This window comes from Nansenia antarctica (genome assembly GCF_963989245.1).
Source record: "Nansenia antarctica genome assembly, chromosome: 3".
Classification (NCBI taxonomy): domain Eukaryota; kingdom Metazoa; phylum Chordata; class Actinopteri; order Argentiniformes; family Microstomatidae; genus Nansenia; species Nansenia antarctica.
The window spans coordinates 21,757,011-21,767,610 of NC_137688.1; the positions used below are offsets into that span (position 1 = coordinate 21,757,011).

Below are 10,600 nucleotides of genomic sequence, written 5' to 3' on the forward strand. Positions count from 1 at the left end.
AAAAAGTACATTTAGGTCAGATTCATTTAAACATTAGTATATTATTGTAATTCACAAAACATTGTGCATTTAAAAACACCATAGGGGTTACATAATGCTGCCAGAGGAGATTTTTTATATTTAATATTATCTTTGACGATGCCATGCATGTCTGGTTGTGTGGTTGGCATACATTTTCTGGGTGCAATATTCATCTTTGCATTTGGGTGGCAGCATTGCATTAGAAAGAGGAACTTTTGTCCCATACTTTTAGAAACCACTGAAGAAGTTTGATGTGACGTTAGATAATGGGCGACTGAAAGTAATGATGTCATCATAAGGTTCCCGTTAAGCGGAGCGGTAAACAAATGTCATAATTCTCAGATTAGCTAGAACATTCAGGTTATGTACCCCACTGGATTTGTCTAAGCCAAGCAACATATAAAACATTAATTGTAACGTGAATCATCTGTAATAAGATTAAGTAATTAAACGCTTTCTTCAAATTCTGTTAGATCAGTATTATAGCTGCCTGTTTAGCAATGCTTTAGCCGTTACACAAATGGAAAGTGTGATATCCTGACAGCCTTAGTTACTTGTCGGATTTGACATTTTGTGCGACCAAATATGTCTGCACAAAAAGACTGCGACTTCTTAGTAAAAAGGGCACGGGAACTTGTCTCCGATGACCCATGCGCAGCCAAAGCTTGGCTGATAACCGCTCGAACCCTCTACCCTACTGACTTCAACATACAGGTAACTGACGTTTGGATGTGTGATAAAAGACTGACCACTGGTTCCAAAGAGGCACATATTTTGTCGATAAATACGTGCAGCTGGGTCATTTTTTTTTATACGGTGCCATTTGGACTTCATAACTTGTGAAAAATAAATTGTTGATTTATCTATATTTTAATGTTCTATTATATAAAGGACATATCTAGCTTGCTGAAAAACATAGTGGTCGAGCTCAGGCACCTACATTTTATTTTATTTAGAATACCCTCTGTAGTTGAATAGGGCGAGTGTCTCCAGAACATAGTGGACACATAACAGGGTGGACACTAACAGGGTGGACATTTTGAGTTAAAGTTAGCCTTTAGCCTGCCTGTGTTAGCATAATGCCTAGAATGACCATTAATACTTGATGAGGAATCTAATTTGCACTAAATACTTTTTTTTTTGAAATTATTCAATTTGATTGATCTCCTCAATATTTAGGCATAACAGGGTGGACACGTTATGGTCAACCACATTAAACTCACTGGATAAAAACATAAAAATCAGATGGTAAAAGAGGTAGAAAATCACACAGCTTACAACATTTGAAATCCCCTCCACTGATGTGATGTCACCTCATGAGAGTGATGTGATTGAGAAATATGGTTTTCTTTTAAAAAGGACATTAACACAGCATAACAGGGTGGACAGTGATCGCAGGGACAAGCAAAACCTTCATTTTTTGTACATTTTTTTTTTTAAATGGATAAAAACGATATTTGATTTCAATAGATATTGATCAGGAAAATGAAATAATAATAACATATTTGGAAATGTATATGTTTTTAATAGTTATTTTTTGGATTGAAGTTGAATGAACAACACTGGGGACATCCCAAATCCCATGCAAAATCTAATTTACATCTTTAACCAAAGCTTTTAAAATGTAGAAAACAACAACTTAGAAGCCCATATAATTGTATTCATAATAAGTAACAATTGACTATACATGAAAAACCTAATGGAATTAGTATTTGTCCAAATTTAGACAAATTACAACATGATTTAGTACTGGGGACGGAAAAGGCACCGTATAAAAAAAATGACCCAGCTACGACCTCACTGGTGGCTGAGTGCCTGTGCACTATCTTCACGTTGTTGTTGTTGTTGTTGTTGTTTACCAGTATGAAATGTACACAATCGAGCGAAACGCGGAGAGGACGGCTTCAGCGGGCAGATTGCTCTATGACATGTGAGTTGAAGTTGAATACATTTTCGTTCGTATTAGAATAAAGACATGGGATAGTCTGTCATAGTTTTTGTCTTTGGTTTCATTTTTTCAAGTCTGACTAAATGTATTCTTTTTGCCTCAAAGGTTTATAAATTTTCCTGATCAGCCCATTGTGTGGCGCGAGATCACAGTTATAACAGCTGCCCTTCGGAGTGATTGTCAGGACAAACATGCACAGTTCCTCCGAGGTGAGGATTGTAACAGTGATGTGTGTTGTTATTAGGTCTCTTATGTATTCCATCAACGTCGCTAAAGGATAACTCTTGCGAGACTTATCAGAATAAGCCTGGATTTTCCTTTAGTGTTGTTGATGGAATACCTCCCTGGTTGTGAGTAGTGCTTTGGAGCAGGTGTGTGTGTGTGTATCATGTGTCTGTGTGTATCATGTGTCTGTGTGTGTGTTTTTCCTAGGTCTGTTTGAAACCTTGCCTGGGCGTGTGCAGTGTGAGATGCTGTTAAAGGCTACAGAGCAGTGCTTCAACACTCTGGAGAAGGCTGAAATGCTGCTGTTGCTACTGAAGCGCTTCCCAGACTCTGTGGTCCAGCACGGGGTATATAACCACTCACATCTTACATTTGCCCTCGCAACTCCTGTTTCTGTAACTGTTTAGAGTCCATTTGTACAAGGGTTCAAGGGTTCAAGGGTACTTTATTTGTCACATGCACAGAAATACAAAGTAAAACATGCAGTGAAATGAAATGGGACTTATCACTCAACTCAACACTGTGCCAGAGAAGAAAAGACAATAGTAACAATAAAAGACACAGGACATAAGAGACATAAAGTGCTGTACATAAAGTGCTGTGCAGTAACAACAGTATCCTGCACTAAATAAATGTAACATTCTCATCCACATCTAGGTCAACCTGGGAGAGTCCTTATTGGACGCAGAAGCGGTTGAGAACTTGGAGACACCTGTCAACTGCTTCAGGAAGCTGTTTGGTCAGAGAATAATATATTTAAAAAAAGGTCAAAGCCTCAAACATTTGTAGCTCAACAGAAAATGGGCATGAAGTAATGGCAATTTCTCTTTTCCCCCTCTCCCATAGTGTGTGACGTCCTCCCCTTGATCATAAGCAACGTGGACATGCGCCTACCTGCCAGCCTGCTGCAGAAGTACATGTTGAAAGCGGCTGAGTTCTACATCAGTTATGTCACCCGTGGCCCCTCGCCTGATGGGCAGCTACAGGGTAAACCCCTACATGGTAACAACTGACCATAGCAACTACAATCCCCATGACATCGATACCTCTCTCTTAGTGAATGCCATCACTACGATATACATTAGTGTCACATTACAGTATAATGACATATTACTACCCTATTTTCTCCTTTATTGATGCACTGAGTTGAAACAAGAAACGGCAAAAATGACACGTCCAAAATTATTAGCCCCCTGGCCATTAATAGTGAATAGTGTACCCTTTCTGAGCCACAACTGACAAAAACCTTTTAGAGTAGTTCTTTACTAGGTTGGCACAGGTCTCTCGAGGGATTTTGGCTCATTCCTTGGTGTCCTTGGTGTCTTGCTGACATCTCTGACTATTTTCCTCTCCAGAGTTCTTGAAATCTTGAGCTTTCGACCACGCCCCAGGTTTGTTTCAGAATTTGTCTCCTTGTACTTAGCAATGATGCAACGTACAGCGGTTCTAGACACTGAGACGCTTGGAAATGGCAGTGTAGCCTTCCGCCTTATCATGAGCCTCCACTATATTCTTTCTGAGCTCAAGACTGATTTCCTTTGTCTTTGGCATGGTGAGTAAGAGTAGTAGTATAGTCCCTCTCAATAATGTGTTCAAGTGCCCTGTTTCTTGGAGTCCTTTTATGATAATTGAATGCTCAGGTGTTGTTAGGAAGCCAATTGACTGTACAGGTGTGGTTTGAAATCTGATTGGTTACTTAGGTATGTTTTTAAAGCAAATATTCACATGGGGGCTAATCTTTTTGACCACCCCATTTTCACTATATTTGATATAAAGCAAGCCTAAAAACTTATTTTATATTCCAAAATGTACCAAAAGCTAATAAATAGCACTGGTGAATGTTTGATTATATAAAGTTTTATCAATGCTGCAAACATTGGGAAGAATTTTAGGAAAATGTTCCATAATTCCTGGGGGGCTAATAATTTTGGCCTCAACTGTACTTACTCTTGCTCTCTCCCCTTTGTCATCTGCCCCATCCCTCGTTTCTTTCACACCTTTCAGGCTCTCAGGAGGTTGGAGGGCTGAAATCCCCCAGTGTGTCTCGTGGCTCCCAGCGGTATGTGATTGACGGGTTGTCAGAGAAGTCTTCGGTGGTGGCCGAGCCGTGGGAGAGGCTGTTGGACATGCTGGCAGTCGTGGGGCCGCGCTGCGAGTGGCAGGGGGACAAGGGACAGAGGTATGACCAGAGTTGCTCTCCTGTCTGTGTACGTGTGTGATGATGAGTCTGTTTGGTAATGGCTTCATCATGAACACGCTTGGTTTTATAACTGTATTTAAGGATGTTAATGAGCTGTTTGTGCTTGTGTGTGTGTGTGTGTGTGTGTGTGTGTGTGTGTGTGTGTGTGTGTGTGTGTGTGTGTGTGTGTGTGTGCGTGTGTGTGTGTGTGTGTGTGTGTTTTGTAGGGGCTACGTGGACATGCTGCATTGTATGAAGGAGCTGTGTCATTACCTGCCCAGTCTGGAGGGAGAGACGCGGTCCCGGTGCTGCAGTCAGGTGGTCATCTGTGCAGTCCTGGTCCTTTTCCGCAGTGCATACCTCTACGTCTCAGCTGTACAGCCTGCACTATTCCAGGGTCCGTCTTTTCGTTTGTGTGTGTGCGTTTGTGTGTCAGTGAGTGTGCTGTTGTGTGATTTGTGCGTCTGTGTTTGGTTTGAGTTTGTTGGGCTTTCGTACATGGATTTAATTGGAGAATCGTGGCGCACAATCGTGTTTGTGTGTATTGATACGTGTATGTGTGTGTTACAGGTGTGAATGCGTTGAACTCTGGGCCATGGATACTGCTAGAGGATCTGAGCTCAGTGTACAACGATGTGGAGCCAGAGAGAGGAGCAGGGAAGCATGGCCACAAGAAACGCAAACTTGCAGACGGTCGGGAGAAGGCTATGGTAAGGGGACACACATCAAATCCAACGTTTTTGTGCTTGTGTGATAGAGAGAGAAACTGTACATATGTGCACACTTGTTTAATGTGTGCGTGTGTGTGTGACTCCAGAGCTCAGACGATGAGGAGGGCTTGGGGCGTGGCCGTCACATCGTTGTGAACAAGGTGGAGATGCCTGGATGGACAGAGATCCTGGAGAGTTTCCGTCTGGCCAGGGAGAGCTGGGACCTCCTCCACTCCCACGACAACCTGGAGACCGGTACGTCCTCCAAATATTATGTCCCTCACCGCACACCAGTACACTCTCTAAAGGTGACTCCTTTGCTACTTCCAGATGTATTCCACTAACTACTTTGCTGTGGTCTCAACATGTTTGTGTGGTCATAACATGACCATATGAGAATGCTCACATGTACTGTGACACATATGTGACAGCAGCTGGTGAAAGGGGGAACAAGTCGGCAACTGACCAAATGTTCAGACTTTTATTCTGAAAAATGTAAATAAGCTGCTGTCACCAGTGGAGGCTGGTGACTTCCAGAATTGAGGAGGCCAATTTTTTTTCCGCTTGCTCGCTTCACTCGCGATGGAATGTTCCCGGTTCTTCTTATCTGTCTTTGTTAAAAATTATTAATTTGTGTTTGGCGGTACTGAAGGGATTGGGACACTCTCAGGATGGTGGATGAAGCAGCTTTTATTGCCTGCACAATGGGTCATCAAATAAACAAAACAATTGGCATGAATCTCTGGTCCGCCTGCAGCAGCTATTGTCCCTTCTGCTCAGGCTCACAACATTCACCACAACATACTACATACAATCAATGACATGTCAAAAGCACTCAAACACTATGTCAATCAGACACACAACATACAATTCAGAACAATACTTCATCCATTTCTAATATTTATCCTGCAGAACAGCACTCATACGCGTGTGGCGGAAAAAGGTACTACACGGAGGCCCGGCCTCCTGTGCCCACCCATTTTCAGTGATTTGGCCAATCACATATTGCCATGAAAAAAATTGCATTACATTGACTTCTATGAGAAACCACTTTCCGACAGGAGGCCTGGCCTCCGTGTAGTACCTTTTTCCGCCACACGCGTGTATGAGTGCTGTTCTGCAGGATAAATATTAGAAATGGATGAAGTATTGTTCTGAATTGTATGTTGTGTGTCTGATAAAAAATATAATTATTGCTTTTTTAAATCTCTCTCTTCTCTCAAATTATTGGGGAGGCCAGGCCTCCTCCACCTCTATGGAGGAGCCTCCACTGGCTGTCACATATGAGTCATCCTTACCCTGTGCTTTTAAACCGCCAGAATTCAACAAAATCTGTTCTGCCTGGAAGACAGACAACTGGCTGTGGTTTCGGATATTCCAAACTGATATGATCATATACCAGGTATATATATGTATGAGCGCTTTTGTGGTTTACTGTGTGACTATGTACACATATGCGTTTCCAGTGAGTGTAGTGTATGCTGCAGTGTGTGTGTTGTTTTGTGTCCCCCAGGGCCAGTACCGCAAGGCCCTGGCTAGTCTGGTCCAGATGGCTGTGTTCCAGCAGCCCCAGCCTGGCCAGAGCCCCGCTGGGCAGGGCAGTCTGGAGCACCACAGGGCCCTCATACAGCAGGCATCCTGCCACTACTCTCTGGGAGAGTACAGGGTGGGCAAACATACATACACACAGTTTGATATTTGCACACTCAATGTTGTGTATTGTAAATTGCATGTTCATTGTGTGTGTGTGTTTTCTTTATTTAAGTGTGTGTGTGTGTGTGTGTGTGTGTGTGTGTGTGTGTGTGTGTGTGTGTGTGTGTATGTGTTTCTCTATCTGTGTCAGGTGGCCTGTGAGAAGCTACTTGATCTAGTTGGTGGGTTGATTCCCCAAACTCAGGATCCAGTGAAGCCCCTCCCCTCTGAAGACCCAGGCAGAGGCAGGGGCAAACCCCGCAAAGGTTGGGTTCAGCAAGTCTAGGATGAACGACAATGTCTAGATGTCTAGTCTGCAAATGTTTGCATTTCATTGATTTGATCTGATTTTGATGTGGTGTTAACATTATGTGTGTGTGCATTTGAGATATTTTCAGATGTCAAGGGAAAATAATCAGTGTTTTTATGGATTATATATATTTTTTTAAATATTTTTTATTTTATTTCTGTTGTTAGACAACGACCTGAGGCTCCTGCCCTGCACGAGCAAAGCAATCCTGCCCTTCTGCTTCCAGCTGATGCTGGCCTGTTTCAAGGTAAGTCAACACAACACTCCCCTAAACATCCACCAAAACACAGCCTTCAATATATATTTCTCCATATGCTGAAAGGGTTGGTTTCAAGATTTGAGGGAAATTACCCATGGTTTATCATTTGACCATTCTTCCCACAAAAAAATAATATTCTAAAAACTAACTTAATCGGCCCATATTTTCCCCTTTTCATCCAATCAGCTACGTGCATTTATGGATAACCGGGATGACCTGTCCCTGGGTCATGTGGTCGTGCTCCTGCAACATGATTGGCCACAGGGCGAGACGCTGTTTCTAAAGGCGTTGGATAAGATCTGTCAGCAGGGCAGCTTCCAGTACGAGAACTTCTTCAACTACGTCACCAGTATCCTTTGAACCTTTTGGATGAGAAATTAATGAAGTGATGATGACAGAACATAAATGTTGATGATAAATCCAAAGTAATAAAACATTACAGTAGAGTAGCAAATAACTTTGGTGTTAATAACTTTTCGTAACTTTTCCAATTTCTTTGATCCAATCTCTTTTGGTGCCTTTGATCTGTTGCCATGTCACAGCAACACTCTCACACCACTGGGTGTCATTAAGCAGGCTCACACCTCACTGTGTCTTCATCCTGATCTCTCAATTTAATTTAAAGGGCTTTATTGGCATGGAAAACATATGTTTACATTACCAGTTTAAAAACATGAATACAAATAAATGAGACCTGAAAACATTATGTACAGAGGTCCGCATGGTGCAGATACTTATATACTGTATCCTTAAACTTAGTTTTTACGGTGGTTGTGTTCCATTGGACGTCTTTTTGCTGTCACGACAGCTCACAATCTCTCTCTCTCCTGCTCCTCCCCCTTGAATGTTGTTTCTTTCCTTACACTCGTCCGTTCCCTCAGATATTGACATGCTGGAGGAGTTTGCGTACCTGCGCACTACGGAAGGGGGGAGGGTTCAGCTGGAGCTGCTGCCCAATCAGGGAATGCTAATCAAGTAAGCCGTCCCTCTTGCTCCCATGTCTACAGTACAGGCCAAAAGTTTGGACACACCTTCTCATTCAATGTGTTTTCTTTCTTTTCATGACTATTTACATTGTAGATTCTCACTGAAGGCATCAAAACTATGAATGAACACATGTGGAATGATGTACTTAACAAAAAAGTGTGAAATAACTCTAAATATGTTTTTAGATTTTAGATTCCTCAAAGTAGCCACCCTTTGCTTTTTTGTTGTTAATAAAATAAAAAAATTGTTGTTGTTAATAAAATATATAATAATAATATTAAATATATATATATATAATAACATATTATTATTAACACATATTATATTTAATATTATTATTATATTATTAACAACAAAAAAGCAAAGGGTGGCTACTTTGAGGAATCTAAAATATAAGACATATTTAGAGTTATTTCACACTTTATTGTTAAACACATAATTCCTATGTGTTCATTCATAGTTTTGATGCCTTCAGTGAGAATCTAAAATGTACCAAATTGTCATGAAAATAAAGGAAACGCTTTGAATGAGAAGGTGTGTCCAAACTTTTGGCATGTACTGTATATTTATGCGATGTGTTGACTTTGTACAATGAACTAGTGTAGAATAGTGGCACCGCTTCTTCCAGGTCAGCAGTGTCTGTGTGGTACTACATGGTCCAAAGAGGTGTCTATTCACCATTGAATACGGCCTTCATTTTACAGATGAAGTCTGTGTGGCCGCTTGTATGCAACCTCAGCGGTTGTTGAATGTTGGTGTTTGTTATCCTCAGGACCCCTAGCCCCGCCCTGGCGGTGGAGTTAAGTACCATGCTGCTTCCTGGGGTGCAGACAACAGACAGGTACCCCTGGTCCCACTCAGAACCCCCCCTACCCCGTTCAATCCCCCCCCCCACCCCATTTCGTTTTTTGGTCTGCCGTTTTCATCAAGATAATTTCGCGCAAGAGGTTATTTGAGACATTGCATTTGTTTTTGTGGTCGTCACTGATGTTGTTGTTTTGGTGTTGTTTTTGTTCTTTGGTCAATTGGGGTTTTATGTTTTCATACCTCTTGCTCCCATTGCATTTGTGGACATGTACGTTAAGTGTTTTTTTTTATTTAAACGTTGTTGAATCTTGCGTGCCGAGATGCCTGGTTGATGTGTACCCAGACCTCCCATTCCATCTCAAAACTATCAGGATTGTTTGTGTGGAAACATGGCGTTTCCTTGGTTTTGTGTCATGTTATATGTAGCCGTTGACTCATGTACGCTTTCTCAACTGTTTCTATAGAGATTTGGATGACACATAATTTAATCAAGTCTCTGATCAGTGCTAAGTATAATTCTTTTAAAATCCGATGTAAGGAAACAGTGGAAAATGGTTTGTTCTGTACTACTGTATGTTTTCATGTTTCATGAATCTGTCTGTCCCTCTGTCCTTAAGGCACCACACGGTGACACGTGGCATCACTAAGGGGGTGAAGGAGGACTTCCGCCTGGCCATGGAGAGGCAGGTGTCGCGCTGTGGGGAGAACCTATTCACAGTCCTCCACCGTTTCTGCATCAACGAGAAGATCATGATCGTCCAGTCTCTACCCTGAACCCTGAACCCAGAACTAGAGCCTCTGAACCTTGGACAGCTGACATTCTAAGTTCTTAGTTGGGAACACACAAGGCTCTGATGGCTCTACAGTGCTGCCCCTGCTCTGCTCACTGTGCTGTGCAGCTTCTGTGCCCACATGAACATCCTCGACTAGTACCAGACCTTACATCTGAAGTCATCTGACAATGCTCTCTGAACAACCTCTGTGACCAAAATGTCTATACACACACACACACACACACACACACACACACACACACACGCACTCTCTCTCTCTCTAGCCTCCATCTATTGTGCTCTCAATTTGATCCTCTTGAAGTGAAGAATTCTTAGGCATTTTTCTGCCTTCCCTCTTGCCTTAATATTATATACAGTGTACTAAGCAACATTTCTGTACTTTCTGAGTATTCAAAATACTAAACAGGGTTTGATAGCATTTCAAATACATCTGTCGTATTAGCTATGTGTGTCTGTTTGGTTTTTCTTTGGTCTGTATTTGGTTTTTCTATTTGTGTCATTTAGTGAACCATACAGTATGTGAAAAAGATGCACTAAACTCTTCCAAGAGGTTTGAAATCATTGAGATTATGAGGTTTAAAGTTGACATAGAAATGTAATTCTGTTGTTGATATTGTTAGATGATGTTTTATTGTTTTCGTCTTTTTTTCCCCTTTTTTTTTTTTACA

At 41.7% G+C, this 10,600-nt stretch overlaps 1 protein-coding gene across 1 annotated transcript; it reads left to right on the forward strand.

Annotated features, from left to right (window-relative positions):
- Nucleotides 1–428: 428 nt before the first annotated feature.
- On the forward strand, nt 429–10,573 carry ints10 (integrator complex subunit 10). Its single transcript, XM_080525258.1, has 17 exons — nt 429–735; nt 1,884–1,951; nt 2,075–2,178; nt 2,402–2,541; nt 2,852–2,933; nt 3,041–3,181; nt 4,199–4,373; nt 4,601–4,770; nt 4,944–5,083; nt 5,191–5,338; nt 6,403–6,485; nt 6,597–6,749; nt 6,927–7,041; nt 7,253–7,332; nt 7,531–7,693; nt 8,226–8,319; nt 9,756–10,573. The coding sequence occupies exons 1-17, from the start codon at nt 607–609 to the stop codon at nt 9,910–9,912; spliced, it is 2,142 nt and encodes a 713-aa protein (XP_080381384.1). The 5' UTR covers nt 429–606; the 3' UTR covers nt 9,913–10,573.
- Nucleotides 10,574–10,600: the final 27 nt, after the last annotated feature.

Coding starts and splice junctions, on each gene's coding strand:
- ints10 (XM_080525258.1), top strand. CDS start 607: ATGTCTGCACAAAAAGACTGCGACTTCTTAGTAAAAAGGGCACGGGAA. Junction 6,486..6,596: donor CTGATATGATCATATACCAG/GTATATATATGT, acceptor TGTGTCCCCCAG/GGCCAGTACCGCAAGGCCCT. Junction 7,042..7,252: donor CAGGGGCAAACCCCGCAAAG/GTTGGGTTCAGC, acceptor TTCTGTTGTTAG/ACAACGACCTGAGGCTCCTG.